At 37.2% G+C, this 23,258-nt stretch overlaps 2 protein-coding genes across 2 annotated transcripts; both read left to right on the top strand.

The window, feature by feature from the left end:
• The first annotated feature begins 735 nt into the window (after positions 1–735).
• On the top strand, positions 736–22,286 carry LOC133850380 (uncharacterized). The gene is given in 7 exon segments (XM_062286463.1): positions 736–2,014; positions 5,281–6,438; positions 12,753–12,961; positions 14,486–14,621; positions 19,787–20,049; positions 20,576–20,702; positions 20,803–22,286. Coding segments are annotated over 6 exon segments (1,206 nt in total). The 5' UTR covers positions 736–2,014; positions 5,281–6,305; the 3' UTR covers positions 21,141–22,286.
• On the top strand, positions 13,061–13,760 carry LOC133850388 (calsequestrin-2). Its single transcript, XM_062286476.1, has one exon. The coding sequence runs from the start codon at positions 13,155–13,157 to the stop codon at positions 13,662–13,664; it is 510 nt and encodes a 169-aa protein (XP_062142460.1). The 5' UTR covers positions 13,061–13,154; the 3' UTR covers positions 13,665–13,760.
• Positions 22,287–23,258: the final 972 nt, after the last annotated feature.

Genomic DNA, 23,258 nt, shown 5'->3' with positions numbered 1-23,258 from the left:
GAACTGTGAATAGAATCAAAACATTTCGATATTATTCTTATAATATACCAAATTAATACACAACAATATTTTTTTAAATATACCATATGCTGTTTTTTGGTATATTTGTATAGTACTACAATCTAAATATACCACTGAAATATACCAGATTGTCAGCCAAAGCTACTAAGAGTAATAATTAGTCGTTTTTTCGCATACAGAAGTGTTTCTTGAAAACTTACAAAAATTTTACAAGAATCATAAATATTTTAGTTATTATTGTATGCAAAAGTATTTTACATTTGAATTTTGATTAATAATTTCAATACTATTGAAGTTTCAATACTTTTCAAATATTTTTTCAATTTAGTCTAACATTTCATTATATTTATTTAGAAACATATTTCATATTTTGTCGTTTATTATTCATTGACTCAAATTATTAAACAAAAAAACTACAAAATAGTATTTACGCTCTAAATATTTAAAGTTAATAATATGAAAATATAAAAATATCAATTTTTTATATTATTATATTTTTTTTTATTATTAAATTGAATTATTTAGAGCTCAAATACTATTTTCATATGTATTACATATTATGTAAGTAACTTGAGATCCAATCCTTTTTTCTAATTCCTAATTATATTTTTGTATTTCATTCACAGATTTTACAGCAAACTTGCTTCATTAACAAAATTTCCCATTATTATTCAAATTGTAACAGTCGCGAATGAGGCAAAAGCTGTGGCACAAAATGGAATTGAAATGGAATCAGCGTAGAACACGCTTGCCACCCACACACACACCCCACGAACGGCCTTCACTTCGTGCACGAGTGCTCTCTGAATATTTTACTCTCTCTCTCTCACTCTCTCTCTCTCTCTGTGTTGGCTGCGCTGTGATGCTCTCTCGCTGGTGGCGCGTGTCGCGTGGCGAATTCGCAACCTCAGACAATGTGAAACGGGTTTGTGCGAGCGTATTTCCTTTTTGGCCAAGTTAGCTCGGCTTTTCTTATCCTGATATCCGGTCGTTGGCAGCCAGCATTTGGCATGGTGCGTCATTCGGGGATATTAACGAAAACGACAACGAAGGCGACGGCGACAAGGATTCGTATTTTTTGGGGTCCAAGTGAAAACCAGGTAATGAGGAGAGCAAAGCTTTTAGTCTTGGTCGGTTATTGGTGCTGTGTGGTTGAGACGACGACAACGGCTCCGAAAGGCCGAAAGACATAGGAGACATCGCAAGCGACAACAACGACAACGACAACGAAGACGAGGACTGCGACACTGATTCGTGAGTGTGTGAGTGTGTCAGTGAATCAGCAGTGAAAAGGCTAAATTATGAATATCTGAGTGTAGCCAACAACTAAAAAAAAGAAACAACTGAGTCAACAACAACAACTGAGTGGAGGATTGCAGCGAAAGACTAAGCGAATACCATTCATATTCATATTCATATACTCGTATGTGTGTGTGCGACTCGAATTCATATTCATAAGCAGCGATGCCTTTGTTTTCCCTCTCGCGTAATCGCTGAGTAAGAGAGTGTTCTATGTGTGTGTGCGTCTGTGTGTGTGTGTGAGTGCCACATTTCGCTTGACAAATTAAAATGCATAAATTATGAACGAAAGTACCGTTACGTGCGTGACAACTAATAATTTGTTATTATTATAATGCACGTGGCCAGTTCGCACTCCACGTAACTTCAACTTCAACTTCGAATCCGACGACGACTACGACTCCGATTCCGACAACAACATCAACTACAATATCAGCTTAAACTGCCCCAGACAAGGCCAAGCCAAGAGGAGTTTTGTGCTTTGCCCACACACAACACAAAAACAACAAAAAATATGCCAATTGCCGGCAACAACCAATAATAACAACAGCAGCAACAACAACAACAAGCAAGTCTAAGCCAAAGCTGCCTTTTCATTGCCAACATCGTCAACTTCCTGGCCGCAAAGCATATTAAGACCTAGGCACAGGAAGAGAGAGGAGGGAGACAGGACAGGAAAGGGACTTACGGCAAAGTGAGTATTACAATGAGTCGCACAATTTAAGCCATATTTCCCCTGAGGGGTTCTTGTTTGCCTTCGTTCCTTCCCTTCTGGCTTCTAGCTTCTTCTTCTTCAGTCGTGCACATTTTCTTTTTCTTTTTTTTTGTGGGGTGTAATGGTTAAATTTTCAAACTGAACTTTTTGGCTAGTCCTGTGGCATAATTTGCACACGCGCCTCAGGTGTCAACATAATTTATAATAATTATGAAATTCTACCTATAAAATGCGCCTATTCACTTCTCTCTTTTTTTTTTGTTTAGAACGATATTTCATGCGGGGCCAATTTAGTAATTGGCAGCAGAATCAAATTATGTTCAGCATAATTGCTACCATATTTTTGTTGCTATTAGTTGGAAAAATGTTACGTCGGCTAGCCAATTTATTTGTTCAAATACCTGGACACATGTTGTTAATTAGGTTAACTGAAAAATTTAATTAACAAACACAAACACGCGCCTATTACGTTGATTATGTTTGTGCATTGAATATTAATTTTACTGACGCGAATTTTAAATCGAAATGATCTGCAAAATCAGCTAAAATGTGATGCTTTGTTTTTATCATTTTTGTTTGAAGTATTTTGTAATAGGTTTAATATCAATCAACATAAATATTGACTGCGAAATATAACTTCAAATTAAAATCAAAATGATTTGTAAAATAAGCTAACGTAACATTTGTTGACTTTGTATTTTTTTCATAAAATATTTTGTAATATAATGTAATAATATTTCTATCAATTCTTTTAAATCCAAATATAAACCAAAGTATTAATCTTTATCTTTACAATTTGGCTTTAGAATGTTTTGCCATTTGTTTATATTAATCAATATAGATTTTGACTGTGAGTTTTTATATTTATATTATTTTGATGAGGCTTTATATGTTTCCCCTTGAAATATTTTGTAATATATTTATACCAATTATTCTAATTCCAAGCTTAAACTAACATAAAGTATTTTTGTTTGCCAATCTTTCAATATTGGAACTAAAGCATTATTTTTCTTATTTATGTTGTTCATTTGAAGTAACATCAATTATTACGATTCAAAATGCTTTAAAGTTTTATACTTCGCCTCTTTTCTACTAAAATAATAAAGCAAATTGATTGCATTTTCATGTTCTGTATTAACTTGTGTAAATAATAAAAGAGCTTAAATTATTTAAATGCCCATTTTCATTTACTTTTCGGTCTTTGCAGTACACACACTCGAGAGCCGAAATCTTTAGAAATTCTTTTGTGTTTTGTGCTGCAGTCATGGCTTAAATTTAAGGCAATCACTTGCCGCAAAAAGCCCCAGCCAAAGGGACACAGAACTTTGTTGTTGTTGTTTTGGCTGATGTTGTTGTTGCTGTTGGCCATGGCCCTAACAGTGTCAGGCTGCCTAACAGACATGCCGTTAGCACAAAAACAAATGGCCAGGGTTTGTCAGTCAGTCAACCATTCAGTCAGTCAGTGAGTGAGTCAGATTCTATGCAGGCATTCACTCATTTTTTTCATTCAGTTTGTCCTACATAACAGCACGCGCTTAGGCTTAGTCTATGAGTGTGTGTAGGTGTGTGTACAGGTGTGTGTGTGTTGCTGTGCTTTGTATTGCAAGCCATTGAACAGCGCAATAGAAATACCTGCTGTTTTTTGTGGTAGCAATGCCAGAGGTAAACTTTAAAGTGATGCTGCGACAAGCACACGATGCGTATGCGCAATTTAATTTCATTAAGCCAAGCTGTCAACGCAGATTCTCTCTCTATGCGAGAGCTATCCCCTGCCAAGTGACTTGTAAACTGGTAGCGAACGCATGTGAGTGACCTTTAAGAGGTGTCCTTCGAGGCTTCGCTGCTGTTGAAGTCCTGCGTTGAAGCGCTGCGTTTTGGGATATTTGCATATTTAACAAGGCGACGCGTTTCTAGTCACATAATTAATTATGCAAAAGGCAACGAGCAGCAGCAGCAGATAGCTTGCCTATGTAAATCTGCGTCTGTGTCTGCGTCTCTCTGTGTGCTATGATGTTTTTACGTGGCATCAAGTATACGCACTGTGGGCCCAACTATTTTGCATAAGCCACTCAATGCGGAGATAGAGATAGAGAGAGTGTCTGTCAGTTAGTCAGTCATTCATTGAGTCGGTCGTCGTTTTAAATAACTGACAACAAGGTGCTAAAATTATTCATGGCTTCTAATTACGCAACATGATTTTCATTTGAAAAGTTTCTTCGGTTACAGTTTTCGGTTGTGGATCTCTCTTTCTGTCAATCTCGCATCTGTTTGGGATTTGGGTCTACACAGCTTTGTGTTTTGTTTTATTGCACAACAGCACAAACATGTTTGGCCAAGCGAGTATGTGTTTAATTGATTTTATGTAAATTTCATTTATCCCAAGCACACAAATTGAGTAGCTACTATATAAAACATATTTTGCTTTGCTGCCAAGCATTATTAATTTATGCACTTGCTTATGTTTGTCATTCGGTTTTTGAGCTGCCAAATTGAGTTTATTATGTGGTGCACTTCAGCAGGCAACTTTCAAATATTCAAGAAATCTCATATTTGACCATCGTGTGTGTGTGTGTGTGTGTGTGATTAATTAATTAAGCCTCAGCATTGATATCAAATTACAGCTACTTTACTTTACTCAACTCGAAGTTAAATAAAAGCTATGGAATTTCGGCACCTGCTAAAGATGCAGACAATTGCTTTAATTAATATTGTGCTAGAAAAAGAATTCTTTTGTAAATGAAGTATATTAAATAACCAATTATCTTCGAGTTAAACGAAAGCTATATAAGATATACTTTTCTGCCTAAATATGCCTTAAGTAGCTAATTGGTTAAAGTTTAATGAATGATAATTGAACTTATTTTGTAGGCAATCATTGTCAATTGAAATTCAAATTTAATGTTCTCAAAATACTGAATATAAATACAATCCAAAATTTACTAATTTATAAATTGTATTGAACTTATTTTGCAAGTAAATATTCTCAAGTGAAATTTAAATTAAATCTAATGAACTAATGTCTAATTTACCAATTTGTACAAGCAAATATTCTCAAGTGAAATTCATACTTAAATTTAATTTTGAATTTACCAATTTAGAAATTTTAATGAACATAAATATTCCCAATTCAAGTTCAAATTTAATCTACTGATAACCCAATTAAATATTATTTCTAATTTACTAATTTTGAAATTTGAAATCGTTGATTTATAAAAACGGTGTTTTATGTATTTTTATGCTTGCAGCTTGGACTGGGATTAAAACCTGCTGGGATGTTGGATATATGCGCTTTCTCTGGCTGATATTTTGCTGATGTTTCAATTAATTTGTGCACATATTAAGCGGAGAGGAATAAAAGCAATAATATCAACAACAAGAGCTGGAATAACAACCAGCAGAAGAATAACAAGCAGCAAGTGAAAGGAGACAAAACTGAACTGAAACCGAAACAGTAACAGCAACAGAAATGGAAATAGAAATAGAAATGAAAATGAAAATGAGCATGAGAATGAAAAGGAAGCAAAGACAAACGCGGGCAAATAGACAAACACAAATTGCTGAACAAACACAAGCAGGACGCATGTAAATGTAACTGTGAATACACTTCCCTTTACAACTAAACGTGGGTGTAACTCTCTACGAGTGTGTGTGTGTCGCTGTGTGTGTGTGGAGCTCATAATAAGAAGAGCAAATAGCAAAGAGCGCATGGAAAATAAAAATAAATAGCAAACGACAAAACGCAGGCCACAAACTAAAAGCAACAAGACGTGGAGAAGGAGAAGAAGTGGAGAAGAAGAGGAGAAGGGAGAGGAAGACACATCAGTTTGCTGGTGGGTGACGCGTTCCCTCGTTGGCGGTCAAGTGAAATTTATTGCATTGCACAAATGAGACAACAACAACCACAACAACAACAGCGACAACAACACAAGGCAAACTAAAACGCAAGGCAAACAGCTGCAAGAAAAAAAAGAGAAGAGAGAAAACAGAAAAACTAAAAAGGAGGAGGAAAAAACACTCTGCTGCGTGCCCCAAATTGTAGCAAAAAAAGAAAAATAACCGAAAATTCCGCAACAAATTGAAAAATTAAAGTTTTACCAACACGACGAAAGAAAAGTTGGCCAAGAAAAAGCGAGCAAAAGTGTTACAAACAGAGCGAGAGCGAGAGAGAGAGAGAGAGAGAGAGAGAGAGAGAGAGAGCGAAAGAGAAACCAAAATAAGTACACAGAAGAAGGAGAAGAGAACGCACAACGGAACACATTAATGCAACAAAATGGGTGCAACTTTGAATAGACGACGCCGGCGTGGCCAAAGCTTCGTTGCCTCTGTTGCTGCCCCACCTCGTTGCTGCACGTTGTGGAACCTGCTGCTGCTTCCTTTGGCATTGGCAATCCTGCTCTCGAGTGGTGAGTAGAACTAAGGGAGATGGGTTTGAATGTTTATTTAATTTATTAGCAACTTTGGCAAAGGCAGCGCCAAACGAGCCCCGCAAAATTGGCCAACAAAAAAAAAGAAAGTTTGCTTTTCGTTTTTTTTTTCTCGTGCACATATTTTAGCCAACAATATTAGTTGCCCAGCCCCGAAAGAGATGGAGAAGGAGAAGAAGTAGTGTGTGCGAAAGTTTGAGCCACATTTTGTCGCCCTTAAAGGCCATGTGGCTGAGTCTCAGTCTCAGATACTTCGATTACGAGTACTTAATCGATTTAAGGCCGTGCAGAGCTCTTACGAGATGCCAAACAACTTTGACAGTTGCCAAAGTCAAACGGCGTTCGTTCGTCAGTCGGAGAGTCAGACAGTGAGACAGTCAGACAGTTGGGAAGTCAATGGAAACCTTTGAATCCATTACCGAAAATGGCGTAAATCTCAGCTGACTTGACAAACTTTGTGGCATATTTAAACCTCGGCACGACCTTCGTTTCTTGCCATCCTCATTCCTTTTCTTATTCTCGGCTTGACGCATTAATAATAAGTTTGCCTTATTTTTAATTAAGTTCATCAAACTACTTGACAATATAAACAAAATTAACTGGCGTCTTGTCGCTGTGGTAAACTCATTTCAAGCCAAGCCAAGCCAAGCGAACGTTGCGTATTCGCAATGCCAAACCCAACTCAAAAAACTTTTTGTGCGGTTAAATGGAGATTATTATTTTATATCTCGAACACTGCGAAGAGTTGTCTCCAAAGATTGTTTTTTTCTCTTTGCTTTTGTAAATCAATTATTATGCCTGCTTGGTGTTGAACATTTCTTTCTATTCATTAGTTGTGCGCGTGGCTGGAGCATCATTTTTTTTTTGTTGCTTTCTTCTTGGCGTCATTTAATTAAGTTGATTGCTTAGACTCGTAATGGATGCGCTAGTTTTTTTGAGTGGTCATATAAAAGTTTCACGGCGTCGCATTTAATTAAATAAATAAACATGCACAAGTTTCTCTCAGCTCTCTCAGTATTTTTTTGATGCTGCAACTTGTTAAAGCAAAAAAAAGTTTACTTTTTCTGTTTACTATTTAAGAGTAGAGTTTCAGTGCATTTATGCGGATAATTTGCTCAATTGGAGGCGAAATAATTACTGACAAATACAATTTCGTCTAGACAGAAGCAAACGAAATGATTGTTGTGGCACTTAATTCGCTCGGAAAGCGCGTCACTGAATTATAGATAAAAATCTTACTTTCTTATTATGAGGTCACGTACGCATGTCACAGCAAAAAAACCAAAAAAAAAAAGGAAAGAAATTCCAGAGCGTACGAAAAGTGAGCAACAATAATGAAATTAAGCAAACGTGGCGCACACTTTGGACGAAAATGTAACCAAGCGAAAGCAGCCAGAAGGAAGTACATATTTATTGGCAGTACATGAAACTAATGCTAACCGACACGCAGACTTCTTTCTAGACTTCCAGTTAATGAAAAGTAGCCAACTCATCGCACACAGAGAGAGAGAGAGACAGAAAGAGGAAGAAATTTATTAAAGCAAACTGATTGAAATGCTCTGCAAATATTGTGAATCAATTATCTGTAATAATGCTACTAAATTGCGTTCACGTGCAATCGCGTTTTAAATAACTTTCAAGCTAACAAATTAAATGAAGCGCCTAAAAACATGCTGCAATAATTTGCATACTGCCAATGGCTGTCATATGTACGTGTGTGTGTCTCCATGTAATTAATCATAAAACGCAAAATTGATGTTTTCAATTTAATTGAATTAATCGATTTCACATACATTGCCCCCATTGTTATGATTCAGTTTTGGTTTCGGTTGCGATGCACAAGCAAGCACTTTTTGCCGCCAGCCAATTTACAAGTCGAAATGAATTTTAATTATATTACAACACACACACACATAGTTATATACAGCTGTGTGTGTGTTCACTAATTGATATCCTAATTAAAGAAAATAGGTGCTGTTGTATTTGGCCCCAGACAATTTGACAATGACAATTTGTACATTGTCACAGCTGGTTTGATTTATTTTCCAGCTCAGGCATTTGCTTAGCCTATTTGTTGCACATTTGTCGATTGAAAACTGTAATAATAATTTACTATTAATTATGGCGAATAATGTTTGCCTATATCACTCGAAAAAGTTTTTGGACTTTAAGCAAATAAACAAATTTGGAACATAAACACGCGACATAGTTTTCACTTTGTGTGGCTCGAGATTAATTCGGTGTCATTTGCATTTCTATGCACCGCCTGTGAAAACCGATGACAAACTTTTTGAGTTGCAAGTTTTGAGTTTGAGTTTCGAGTTCTCTGTGTGTGTGTGTTTTGCGTTTTTATACCCGCTACCCACAGGGTAGAAGGGTATCATAACTTTAAAATAGTTATTTAAAAATACCTTTGTATGGAGGTCATAGTTACTTTGGCTGATAATCTGGTTTATTTTGCAATCATAGGTATATATATGAATATACTAAATATACAATTCGGTATATTTTTAGTGTTTTTGTGGTATATGAATTTAGTATATTTAAAAATTTTAAAATACCGCACTCTTTTGTTTATATTACTATATATATTTTGAACGAATTACTATATTAATATACCATATATAGTATGCGGTATATTTTCAGTATTTTTGAGGCAAATTTTGGTATATTTTTCATTTATTCAAAGTGGCATATTTTGAATATAGAACTAATCAATGTACCAAATATAGTATTTGGTATATTTCAAAATGAATACGGCGTTGTTTTGCTTTTGTTGAAAATGGGTAACGGGTATCTCACTATCGAGCACTCTCGACTGTAGCTTTCCTACTTGATTCCCTCTTGGTTCTCCACAATATGCAAATGCAAGTGGGACTGCAATGCAGCAAAAGCAAAGGAGCGAGGAACGTGCTCCATTTACACCCAGCTAGAGAATGAAACGCACTCGTCGTTGTCGTCAAAAGAAGAAAACGAGCCTGCTACAGACAGGCATACGAGAGACAGGGAACATCACAGACAATAGACAGCTGAGACTGCGACTGAGACTAGAGACAAACTTCCGCTTGTGATTGCAGATTAAGCACGTTCCACAGGCTCGACTGTCTCGTCTGTCTCGTCTGTCTCGCCTGTCTGTAAAGCCTGTAAAAGGGGGTCGCAATTGATGCGTATTGATGCTGCCGGCTTGGCGTTTGCGAAACATGCAAAAACACAGCTTTATTTGCTCAAGGCTCGGCTCAACATCCGGTCTGAACTGATCCCATTGCCCCTGCATAAATCAACATCATCATCTCCGACGACTGCATCATAATTTGTGCGTTTGCAACTGTAATTAAACTAGTTGGATTTACTGCTAAACACTTTGATTTAGCCTTGCTCAATAGCAAGGTCTGCGTCTGACGACTGCCGACAGAAATGATTTGAAAATCAACAATAATTAAGTATGAAACTTTTGTGTTCGAAACTTTCATTTCAAGGTAAAATAGTATTTAGATTGTAACACGACATCAAATGCAAAACTTTTCAGCAAATGCTGAAAGGTTTCTGACCCTTCTCCACCCCTTTGAGAGTTTATCTTAATTAAGCGTCAGTCGGATGATACAAACTTTTGCCATTGCATGGCGATTTCAAGTCATCGTTGGCACAACGTATAATTAGCTAGGTTTTCAATTGCGGTTCCTGTTGTTGATAGCTTGGCATCAAGATGTGCCCAGATGCTGCCCACACTTTGTCACTTTATTTTTGGCACACAATTGTGCCATTTCCTGCCTCATTGCTGACGTCATTTGACGTCTAGGTCAGTTATTTTTATCTGGCATGTGGAATGTTTTGTTCCCATTTGAATAAATGATTATCATATTGTGAGAGTAGCAACACAAGGTAAACAATTCATAGAAATACTTCTCAATGTGGCAAAATGAAATTGTGGTACTTTCATGTGAAGCAAAATAGCCTGAAGGCCGTGAAATGAATGGAAGTGAAAGAAGTATATGGAGAGGGGCTTTCGTGTGTCACGCTTGCGGAATTGTGTTCGCTGAAATTAAACCTAAATAGTAGATCAAAGCGTAAAAGAAGTCGCTTAGAGTTCAAGAGAAAGAGAGAGAAAAGTGTTGCATACTTTTGTGCGCACTTTGAAAATGCATTTACTTTGAGCTGCGTTTGAATGCTAAAATCATACTTGATGTCATAAATGCTTGACTCAAAGTGTTCTTAACACATCAATAGCCCACGCACAGGAAAATCAGGAAAAACAAACGGCGACCGACGCCGCCAAACGGAACTGCACTCAAAAGGCGCTCGCGTTCCCTAGTTCACCTCGCTTCTCCTGACTCTGATTCGGATACTCGCTCTGTCTCTCTCTCTCTCTCTGCTTTTGGCCGGCGTCGTCGCCGCTTCAATGGCGGCTGTTTGCCTTTGTGCATTGTGCTCAGCTCTGCGCAATACGTTCTTTGTGCTTGTTTATTTTACCGCCAAAGGCTGTCGCAGTCGCTGTCGCTGTTGCTGCCTGGTTGCTTGGTCGGTCAAATGCCTTTAATGCTGCCGCTTCCTGTGGCGTAATGAAAATGAGCTTTTATTTTTAGCAAAATGCCAACGCACTACACAACACAAACAACACCAACAGTAACCAGACAAACAACGACAGCAACGTGCGGCAGCTGAAATTAAGCATTGTGTTCGTATTTATAGCATCCACATCAGCAGCCTAAATATACGAGTGATATATGTTAAATTTACGATGCTACCACGGATTCCCCTTTGAATTAACCATTAACTAATTTAGTTGGCACAAAAGCAACATTAACTAATTTGACAAGCAGTCCAGAGGGGAAAAGAGTCGAAAAAGGCAGTTGAGTTATAGCAAGCTATGTGGGGAAATTTTTCAAAATTAATTTAATCTATTATTTGTATTTCTCACAGTCAGTTATAATTGCAAAGAATGTTATACAAGTTTCGACTTGTCAAAGAACTAAATGTTTTCTTCATTCATTGATAAAGCATAGCCTTTCAAAAGAATTTAGAATATAACACCTTAATAGCTATGTATTTGAAAGCTTACTCTTTCATTGGGAATCTTTGGAAGTTGGTTAAAGCTGAGTTGTTCAAAAGAATTCTGTAGCAAAATCAAATTTCTATCAAATCCGGATTGTAGGAGTATGGAAGCAGAATGAAAGTACTCTAAAAGCAATAAATTTTAAAGTATTTTTAGAAGTTAAAGAAGTTTGCTATTTAAAAAAGAAAAGAATTTAACTTCTTTCAAATTTAAATTTCTAAGCGATCTTGATCTTAAATAATATGTTAGAAATACATCTACAAGCTTTTTGATTAGAAGTTGTTATAATAAGTAAAAGATGGGTTAAGAAATGCTATTTAACAATAAACTCAAAGTGCTATTAGTTTTGGATGGCAAGACTTGAAAAGTATAATAAAATGTCTTTTAATAGCATAATAAGCATAGAAATTAAAGTTATTGATTAGAAGAAAGAATTTAATAGCCAAATTAAATTCATATTCTAAGCATAAACAATATACTTTAATAGCAGTATTTATGAATATTAAACTAATATTAACTTTATCCCTCTACAACCAATTTCCCTCTGGCACTTTCTTAAGATTCTTGCTTATTTAAAAGTCGCTTTCTTTATGCAATCCCCTCCCTAATGGAATATGCTGTAGCTTGCTTTCTTTTAGCTTTCAGTGCTCAGTTTTCAGCTTTCCATGCAGTTGCTCATTTCAGCTGCAATATTAATTTCATATCTTGATTTTCGTGTCATAGCTTTGACCCAAATTGTCTAAGCCTACCTCTACTCTATTCGGCTTTTGTGTGCGTTTAAAAGTCGGCAACTTTTCGTTTCGTTGTCTCGTTGTCTCGAGTGCACAAAACAGAGGGAGAGAGAGAGACTTTCTCCCCACAGGGAGATAGCGATAGAGAAAGCAAACAGTTACGAGACAAAGAGAGAGAGAGAGAGATAGAGAGAGAAAAAAGTCTCAGCAGTCACGTTTCACACGCCTCAAGTTGAATGCTTTCATTCTTCTCGCTGGCTGGCATTGTGTTGGCAAAACAAAAGCGCATTGTTTTGGCTCGCCAGCGAATTTCTTTCGATTTCCTTGACTTTTATGCACTCGCTGCAAGTTATTTATGGTCCTGGCATTGAGCAGCAACGTCATTGTTCTAATAATGCCTATTAAAGCGAAGCGAAAGCAAAACCAACGAATGCAACAAAACTGAGAAGTCATCATCTTAGTTACTTAATCGTCTACTAACTAATATCGTGTGTGCATCCTTCTTTTTGCAGGCACTGTTCAGAGTCTGACAATGACTGAGATTCGCATACCGAAGCACATCATGAGACATGAGGATGCCGTGTTGGGCTGTAAATTCGATTTGGATGGCGAGTCGCTCTACTCGGTGAAATGGTATAAAGATGGCTTCGAATTCTATCGCTATGTGCCACGTGATATGCCACCTGGACAGGTGTTTCCGTTGCCCGGCGTCGATGTCGAGGTAAGTGAACGAATAAAGCTAAAACTGATTCTCAATTCAATTCGAGTTGAGTAGGCAGCGTTTTTTATTTCGCCCATCAATGTCAATTACTACAACTACATCAACTAGAGAGAGAGAGAGAGTGAGAGCAGACAGCAGACAGGAAATAGTCTAGTACACACACGTTCGTTAAAATTTTCGGAAACTCAATGTAATGTACTCCAAGAACAAATCGAAAGTGCTGCAGACGTTGGAGGAGTCTGTGCCGCCTCTGAACCAGGATGATGCCGTCGAGATGATGGCTCAAATGGTACGTCAGCCAACGAGTAATCCCATCGAGGCTGGACTGCGTCTGGGCAGGATTGATAAGGACCAGAGCATTATGCATATGGAGAGTCAATTGAAACTACATGCGGCCATGGAACATTTCGATGCGACGCCGGAACAACTGGACAATGTGTTTCCAGTCAGTGATAAGGAACTGACCGAACTCGTTGAGGCAACTGTCTCACTGATGGATGCTGACGATGACGATGAAGATGATGATGAAGAGGATGATGAAGACGATGACGAAGATGATGATGATGATGATGATGAGGAGGATGATGATGATGACGACGATGATTATGCAGAGGAGAATGAGAAAGTCGCAAAGCCTTTAGCAAATGATAAGCTGGAAGCTGACTCTGTTCAACGCTTTAGTGTCAATCACAAAACATTCTGAGTACTTGCATTGAGAGTTTTGAAATGAATTCTTTTCTGTTCTATGGCAAAAGTTGCAAATTATTATTGTTGAAATTAAAACTAAGCACAGTGAAAAGCAGAGTGTGTTTTTATAGTGATGTTTAGGCAGCTTAGACAGCAAAAGTGAATACTATATTTCAATAGAATAGCTTAATATAGAATATAATATATATATAATAGAATATATAACTCCTAACTATCTCTTATACTAAGCGTAAAGTATATTCAACTTTCAAAGCTTTAACTTTCATTGCTTTTAATTCAGATTATTTTCGTTTTCACACTTCTTTACTTTTGCTGTTATTGCAATATTGTTTTACATATGCTTAGCTCAAACTTTTGTTTATAGCATACTTAATAACTTATGAAATTAAGTATTCTACAACAAGTGCACGAATTATGCAAGCAAGATAAAAACTAATGTAATTTCCTATAAATGATTTTGTTCTCATTTTGTCTACTTTCTTCTGTTAGTGTACACCTTTTTATATTCAATCTATTATTTTTCTATTTCTGCCATCTTAATTTTCATATTTATAAACTCCAACTTTTAATGTTAGCACACTTACTCAAGGTAATATTTTACATTTATGAGGCCTTTAATCGCTCAGAGTGCAAGCAAAGAATTATGCAAGCAGGCGAAGAAAAATATGTGTGTTATAGTTTCCTCTACATTCGTAATTTGGCCTACATACGAAGCTCTCTCTCTCAGACTTTCACTTATGTATATAAGGAGTATTATATGTATGCCTTCACTTAATATGTATTTATATTATTTTCGTATTTTTATTGCCGTTGCAGTTGCAAAACTCGACGGACATTGCCGTCGTTCTGCGCTCGGTGAGCCTACAGTCGACGGGTCGTTATCGGTGCGAAGTGTCCGGCGAGGCGCCTTCGTTCCAGACAGTTTCCGGTCATGAGGACATGATTGTTGTGGGTAAGTGAACAGTGCAAGGAAAACGAGCAAGTGAGAAAGAGAGAACAGAAAGAGAGAGGGAAAGAAGGGGACGCCAAGCAAGATTAATTGCTCAGCACGGACTAAGCGATGAAAAGTAATCTGTTTCTTTGTCTAGAGTATGCACACACACATAGAGAGAGAATGCCTCTCACACACACAGACAGACAGACACACAGCCACACACATACATGTGCGCATACCTATAAAATATTTCGCATTTATTTAGTTTATGCTTCGGCATTGTTTCTCGCTGCGATTTACAAATTCTCAAGCATGAAACCTGTGCGAAAAACAAAAAAAACCCAAAATAAATACAACAAAAAAAGCAGCAGCATAAAAATAAAATGAAACCGAAAACGAAAAGCGCACAAAAAGATATAAAACTGACTATATAGAAGGCACTACGCAGAGTCAGAGTCAGAGTCAGGCACTTGGCCAGTTGGGCAGCGTTCAACAACCTTCACACACACACAACTGCAGACAGATGTGCAGACATTGTCTGTGTATGCGAGAGTGTGTGTGTGTGTTGTGTTTTGTATTATTCTGCTGGCAAATTGCCCATGTACGTGATGCAATTCTGTTGCTCACTTACAGCTCCAGCTACAGACCTGGCAATGGCAACGGCAACGCCAAAAGCATGGACTCCGTCTACTTTCTGGCTCTGGCTCTGGCTCTGGCTTCAACTCGATGTAGTAGCTTCAGCTACAGCCACAGCTACACAGCTTCTGCTGACGGGCTGTGCAGCAACTTAATTTGAAATTTTTGCGCAATCCAACAAAACATGGCGAAAATATGGCAAAACGCAATATGAAAAAGTGCTTTGGGGAAAACTTAGAATAAACGTGTTTAATAACAGCCGCAGCGGCCGTTGAAGCTTTCTCTTTCTCTCTATCTCTCTCTTTCTGTCTCGCTTCGTTTCATGGCAAACGGCATCACGATAAATCCCAGTTGCTATTCGCTATGTATTTCACATTTGCAGTCTCGCTTTTTCGCACAGTTATTGCAAACTTGCTGCTTAACACACAAATGAATAAGTTAAAGCCGAAGCCTACAACGAACTGCGTTTACTCTGATTTGAAGGGAGGTTGAAAAGTGCGCCAAACTTTGACTCTACTTTTTAAATTATGCAAATATGCCATTAAATGCAGACATCGATTAAAGTTGCTTTATACGAAGCGAAATATAATACAATAACTTAAAATGGGTCTTGAATTTGTAGCATAAATCTTTCTACAAATTGTTCGACTTGTTAATAGAAAAAAGGTAATACACCTCTAACTACTATTTATACAAGAAATCAATAGGAAGATAATTTAAATTTAAAGCCACATTTTTAGTGAAAAAATGATAAAAATACACGCCAGTTTCTGGTCCGAAATATATCCAATTGACAAAGGTCCATTAGCCCAAAATAAGAAATAAAATGAGGTATCAGTTTACAGCATAAATTTATCTACACAGTGCTACTCGATTTGTTAATAGAAAAAGGGCAACACTCTTCTAACTATTTATATGGGAAATCAATAAAATTACAACATATAAATATTATAAATACAGCGATAATTCCGGTCTCCAAATCATCCTAAAAAGAGAGGCATAAGGCATAAACTAAATATAAAAAGAAAATGTACCCAAAATATGGGAGGTGTAAAAGCAAAGAGCTTTATGTAAATCAAAATATTATATATCCAAAAGAATAGACTCAAACCACAAAATTTTGCTTATTAAATATATGAATAAAATATACCTAAAATATTTATATATCTCCTAACACGTTTTAAACAATGAAAGTGTGGGAGATGAGAGATATTTCAAACACAAAATATATCCCTTAAGAAAAGGCATAAAGTATACCCAAAATATAGATACAACCTAACTTAATTTAAATTATGAAAGCGTGTTAGCAAAGAGATATCTGGCAAAAGAAATCCAAATCCAATAAATCCAAAAGAAAAGAAAATCAACTAAATTGTTTCTGCTAAATAGTTAAATAAAAATATACTCAAAATATATATTGCATGCAATACATTTTACATCAAGAAAAGAGTTAAAGCAAAGAACTATTTCTAACTTCAAGTACATCCAAATGAAATGGCAGAATAAAGCATACCCATAATAATATATATAAGATAACACCAAGCACGCTTTTGGGTAATGAAAGTGTATTGGAAGAGAGATATTTCTAGCTTCAAATAAACCCAAAATTGGAGACACATGCGACTAAATATTGCTTGTTAAAAGTATAGCTCACATAACTCGCTTTTTAAATATTAAAAGTGTATAATCAAACACTTATTTGTGGCACAAAATAGACTCAAAAGAAAAGGCGTAAGCGACTAAAATGATTAATAAAATATAACCAAAATATATGTTACAAGAGTAACACGCATTTTAAGCAGAGAAAGTGTATAAGCAAAGAGATATTTGTAGCAACAAAATATACTCTACACTCAAGTTAGATTTGTTTATGTACTAAATGTACTTCACGTCGAGTTGATTCAAATATTCATTTGGTTGTTTGTAGTCAGACTTACCTGAAGTATATGGTATAAACGTTGGTTGGTTGCGACACCGACGGCAAAACCGAAAGCAACAGCAACAGCAACATCATTATGATTATCATTGACATCGGCATTGGCGCTCAATTGTTACTCCCCAGGCAATTTCGTGTTCATTTCCGCCTGAAATGGTTAAGAGACGATGGAGAAGAGTATAGTAGGAGACTATCAGAATGTGTATATCGCATAATTAGGCTAACTAACTAACTGGGCTTAGACTCACTCGTATGCTAGTTTATGGGAAGCAGGCTTCGAGTAGAGTCGAGTCGAGTCGAGGCAGCAGCAATCAAAGCTGCACGCTTCCGTTGTGCTACGGGAATTACTTAATTATGCTCGACTTTAATGTTGCGCTGCTCGACGATCTGAATCCGAGAATCAGTATCACAATCAAAGCAGCAGTAACTGATTTCGTCCCTCTCCCTCTCCCCTCTCCTATTCTATCTCGTCGAGCATAAGCGGATTATGACTATGACTCTTGCAGATCTATAAAGTTAATGAATCACCTGTTAATGGCAGCTCGAGAGAGAAAAAAATGCTCGTTTTTGCTCACCGGAAAAAAGCAGGAGAAAAAATATCAAATGATTTAAATTACCGGAATATTGAAATTAATGCGGCAGTATATAAGCCTATATGTGCGTTGTGGCTGAAATAATTGAATGTGATTATACTGGCGCACCGCACAGAGCAAAGCACAGCTAAATGACGAGGCGAAATATACATTTGACCCAGTTAGTTGGAGCTTAGTTGGCTTTGATGGCTTTTCAGACCACACCAAACCCACCTCCACCCTCCACCCCGCAAAGGGATAATTGAAGTGCAGGCGCGGAAATTGAAAAACAGAAGCGGAAAATATCATCGACCAATAGCAGTCAAAAAAAAAAACACTAACATAGCAAACGAAATTAGATTATCACAAGCAATCGACTTAAAGTTGAAACAAATTTATTGATTTTTGTTGCTTCACTTTACTTACTTCACTTAGAACAACCAAAAAAAAAAAAAAACCCACATCAAATTGTCCAACAATTATTTCGACCAAAACAAATGGTCAGCAAAAAAAAAAGAGCAACAATGAGGAGGCCAGTTTGCAGCTCAGTGAAAAGGAAAGTGAAAGGGGAAAGGGACTTCACTTAATGACAACGATAAAACAAAAACAAGTAAGAAAGCTACGGTCGAGTGTGCTCGACTGTGACATACCCGCTACCTATTTTAAATAAAAGCAAAACCTTTCGGTATATTGTTAAAATAAACCGAATAAATATACCGCAAAAATACTACAAATTTAACAACGTCTGCATTTGGTATATTGTTATTACATTACCGTAAAGTATAAAATATACTAAATTGTCAGTTAAAGTAACAAAGAACCGATTGCAGAAGGCGTTTTTTTGCCATACGAAAGTATTTCTAAACCTAAAATTTTTATGCGATCGTAATGAAATTCTCAGGTATCATTCATTTCATTGTTATTATTGTCTAAACCAAAATTCGAGGCTTTAAATTTAAAATTAAGTTCGTTATTCGATTTTAGTCGATTTGCGGATTTAAAACTAAATTGATCTGCGTATGAATATAATAAATGCTTTCGAAAAATAACTATTTCTATATCTCTTATAATCTCTGAGATCAAGCTGTTCATACAGATGGACGGACAGACAGCCGGACAGACGGACATTGCTATACCGTCTCGGCTGTTAAGCTGATCAAGAATATATATATACTTTATAGGGTTGGAGATGCCTCTTCCTGGCTGTTACATTTATTTTCAGGAGTCGCAAACTTATAATACCCTTCTACCCTATGGGTTGCGGGTATAAAAAGCAAGCATAATAAAAGTAATACTAACAGAGAAAATAAATGAAAAAAAAGAGGGCAAGAAAGAAAGTATCAACAGCTCAATCAATGTCAGAGGAGCGTAAAAATAGTCGCGCCGCATAAAAGACTCAAAATAATAATTTATGCAGTTGAGTAGACTCGAACAATGAGAAACAAACAAAGAAAGACGAAAAAAGAGTGCTGTAAAATATAAGCAGAATATCCTTTTTTCTTTGGTTTGCCTTTTGCCCATTATTAAGGGAAGAACAGCAGCAAATATTAATACAAGAGCAATCAAAATGATTATGATTATTAATGCGAACGGAAGCGCAAAAAAGAGACTGCAGTAAAAATAAAGAGAAGACTTTAATATTCAAAGTTTGAGTGTGTGGGTTGCATTCGATATATATTTAGATTCATTTTTCGCAATTCGCAATTCAAGCTGAATGTCTGAATAGCCACACGTCCGTCCATTGGCTGACCCAATTGGCAAACATCCAGGTCAGAGCCAGACACGATGCTCGACAACAACGTGCCAGCATTTTGCAATTGTTGTTGACCATCTTCTCTCTCACTCTCTTTTTCTATCACTATCTCTGTCTACACTTTGCCATGTTTTCCATAACGAATGTTACAAGTGGTGCAGCATATTGCTCATTAGTCCAAAGAAATTGCGTATACGACATGTTTAACTACAAGCTGTGCGCTGACTAATCGTTGTGGCCATGACGCTAACCACAATTCTCCATTTCTACTCCTCTCTCATTGCAGTTACACCCAAGCATGGACCACAAATCACCGGCGGTCAGCCTCGATACCAAATTGGCGACATGGTGCGCGTCAATTGCACTTCGGCGGCATCGAAGCCGGTCTGCCATCTCAGCTGGCTGATTAACGGCATGCACGCCAATCGCTCGCTGCTGCGACCCTATGAACCCAAAGTTGTTGGACGCGAGGGTCTCGAGGTGGCGCGCCTTGGCCTCGAGTTTCGTGTGCGCGGATGACATTTCAAGCATGGCGACATGAAGTTGAAGGTGAGCTTTTGCTTTTGCTTTAAGTTGATTACAGTATGTATGTACATACGTATGTATATGTCTGTGTTGCTCTGAGAAATTGATACATTACCATGGACGGAGGCCAACGCCAACGTTTTGATTCAATTTGCAACAACATTACAGCGTGTCGTATGTTGATTACAATCTCTGGCCACAGCGAGTGCAAATGTGTGTCGTAAAGGCCACAAAATTTCATGCGAAACGCGGACAGCAGACTTTTATGATGCGACTACTGCCCCAGCTGGGCAGTTGCCACCACCACCACCACCAGCGCACCTCACTTGCCACCGCAGCACACTTGCCACCGCACACAGAGCCATTTCCATATGCGGGTCATTTTTGGGTTATCAGCTGAGCTGAGCTCATGTGGCGTGTGTCAGTTAATGAAAGCATAAAACTTTTAGTGCGCCGTCAACGCGCCAACACATTTGTGTCTCCCTCTCTCCTCTTCTCTCTCTCTCTCTCTTCCCTTCACTCACTTGGTTTTTGCCTGTACTCTTTGCAGTGTGTCGCCAAAATCTCCTCTGTGTACTGGCAAAGCAACGAGGAGAGCGTCGAGAGTGACAAGCATCAGCGCATTCCAGTGCTCGAGTCAAGGGAAACAGTGAGGCAGCTGGACAAATCAGCGGAAGGTGAGTACAGAAACATCAGCATCAACATCAGCATCAATCATTCGCCACACACACACAAACAGTGCACTAACTCTTGCCACACATTCTCACCAAAAACTAGACAAGCAGCTCAAGAAGAGTCGTCGTCCTGCGGCCGCAACATCCGCAGCTGCAGCAGCGGCAGCAGCAGCAGCTGCTGCATCGAGTGCGTCCGCAGCTGTGTTCATGAGCTGGTCACGCATATTAGCGACATCGTCGGAGTCGCTGTCGTCGGAGTCCATTGCACGCATTTCGCTGTACGCGCTGCCCGTCTTAATAGCATTTCTGTGTAATGCTCGCGCCAGTCTATGCGCTAAGCTGGCGACAACACCCACAAGCAAAGAGGAGGCAAACAGCTGCCAGCAACATGACCGCCGCCTGTTGGCCCAATTAAGCGACGACTCCACGCCGTGCAGATAACAATTAACGAAGATGTATGGCCAACACCACCAACACCAGGCAACCAGGCAACGCCAAACTCATTAAATCTCTGTAAATATATTTCAACTTTGCCAATGCAAGAAAAGTATCCCGGAGTAAAACACACATTAAGTATACGCTGCTTAGCTAAAATGTACATATATACAAATAAATATTCCCCTATTAAAATCGAAGTTAGTTTTAGCATATCGTTGTTCCTCTTTCGGGCTTTTAATGCAGGCTAAGAAATTGCTCAACAAGTTTAGAATACTAGTGATGTGAGTTAAGCTGAATAACCTTAATATTCATATATACATTAATATATAGCCAAATCTGTACAAGCCTAGTTATATAAGTGCAATCAAACGAGTCCTGTTACCGCCACGAAACAACAACAAAGCTGAGCTCGGCCTAGAGTCTTCTCATTATTAATCAAAAATGCAAAAGAATCTCACATTTCGTGTATAATACAATTTAGTGTTAATTGAATAAAACTCTTATTAGCATAATTGTTGATACTCTTAGCAAAATACTAAAAACAACTACAATTGAAAGCCAAATACTCAGAACTAGAAGATTTTGGGCTTTGCAATTTTTGAATAGCTATCAAAGTTATGCAAAACTGATTCGTAATGAATTTAAAACATTTCCAGTTAAAGCTAATTAACAGCAATTTCATTAAAATAGTTATATTTTTAGAGTGGGGGGAAAAAGGAGCTCTGTATATTTCCACAGCGTAAGCTACTCGTAATCTAGGCATTAACTGTATTAATTGTACAAATATTTAATTAATTTCCCCCACAACTAATTCTTTATAATGCACACAAATACAAACATACACACACACACATACAATACACACATACATATTAGTAAACACACTTGTCTAGTGCATATCTTCGATGGCAGAAATATCATTTATGGAATGCAACTGTTGTTGAATGTTTAGTCATAAGCCCGAATAAGCAAAACATATTTAGCAAAACCGAAACGAAAATAAACAATGCATATTTTAAAGACTAGTTTAAACTGTAAGCGAATCGAATCCACACGTGTGTAGCGAGCGATGTAAATGATTATGTAATGTAATGAATGTTATTAAGTCTTTAAATAAAATGCAATGAAAATTGATACCAACTTGTCGCCAAAAAGTAGGCAACGCTTTTTTTCGACGTTTGCTGTCGCGCTCTCAAGATGCACTATGGAAAGAGAATGCACTTTTGGGGGTTGATATGAAAAATGCTGAAGCTTCCTCGAAATAATATAATGGGTTTTAGTATTTAGTATTATGTTGGACTTTGATGTACCTAGAATGCACATTAAAGTGGCAGACTCCACGCGACGATTGATATATTTTCAGAAGAGTGTGAGGTAAGTAAACATTTAAGTAAGAAATTTATTTTATTTGAATATACAGTTCAGTTACTGAAGTTTTCTAAATTTTCATAAGTTTGTGGATCTGATGATACTTAGTAAGTCCCTTAATAACAAATAGTTTTCTATATTACATTTGAACAGAGCATAAACCTCTTACCATGATAACCCAAGTAAACAACAACAAAAATGTAATTATTATCATTCCTATTTTATCTAATATCTATTCAACCACTTGACTTCGCATTTTCATAAAGTTCATTTCCACTAACGAGCAAAACGTTAACAAGAGTTCAATAACTCTAACTTCTGTCTGTCTCTTCTGTTCTAATTGATGTATGTTAAAAATGTTAGTCTTCTTTTGTTGGTAGATTCATACACTATGTTTGTCGAAAATTGCAAGCCATTTAATATTCGGAGAAAATAACATCAAATGTAGGTAATTGATTTATAAAAATTGACATTGTGTTATCAACGTCTATGTTCAACAGCTCTTAATTTAAGAGTGACACATATACATTAATTATTTTAAAGCAACTTCACAGGCAGATATTTGGCATCCATATTAAACCATTATTTTACCAAATTTTGACCACTACAAGTGTTCATCTGTCCCATAGTGCGTTGCACTTGAGTCGAGCTCAAACTGCGCTATCGCTGTGGCTGTCGTTGTCTCTGTCTCTATCGCTGTCAAAGCAATTGTCCTTGTCAGTCAATGTTGTTGTTGTTGCTGTTGCTGCTGCT

Source organism: Drosophila sulfurigaster, chromosome 2L (assembly GCF_023558435.1).
Source record: "Drosophila sulfurigaster albostrigata strain 15112-1811.04 chromosome 2L, ASM2355843v2, whole genome shotgun sequence".
In the NCBI taxonomy this organism is placed as follows: Eukaryota; Metazoa; Arthropoda; class Insecta; order Diptera; family Drosophilidae; genus Drosophila; species Drosophila sulfurigaster.
The sequence above is the reverse complement of the archived record's forward strand: the minus strand, read 5'-3'. Positions and strand labels throughout refer to the sequence as shown.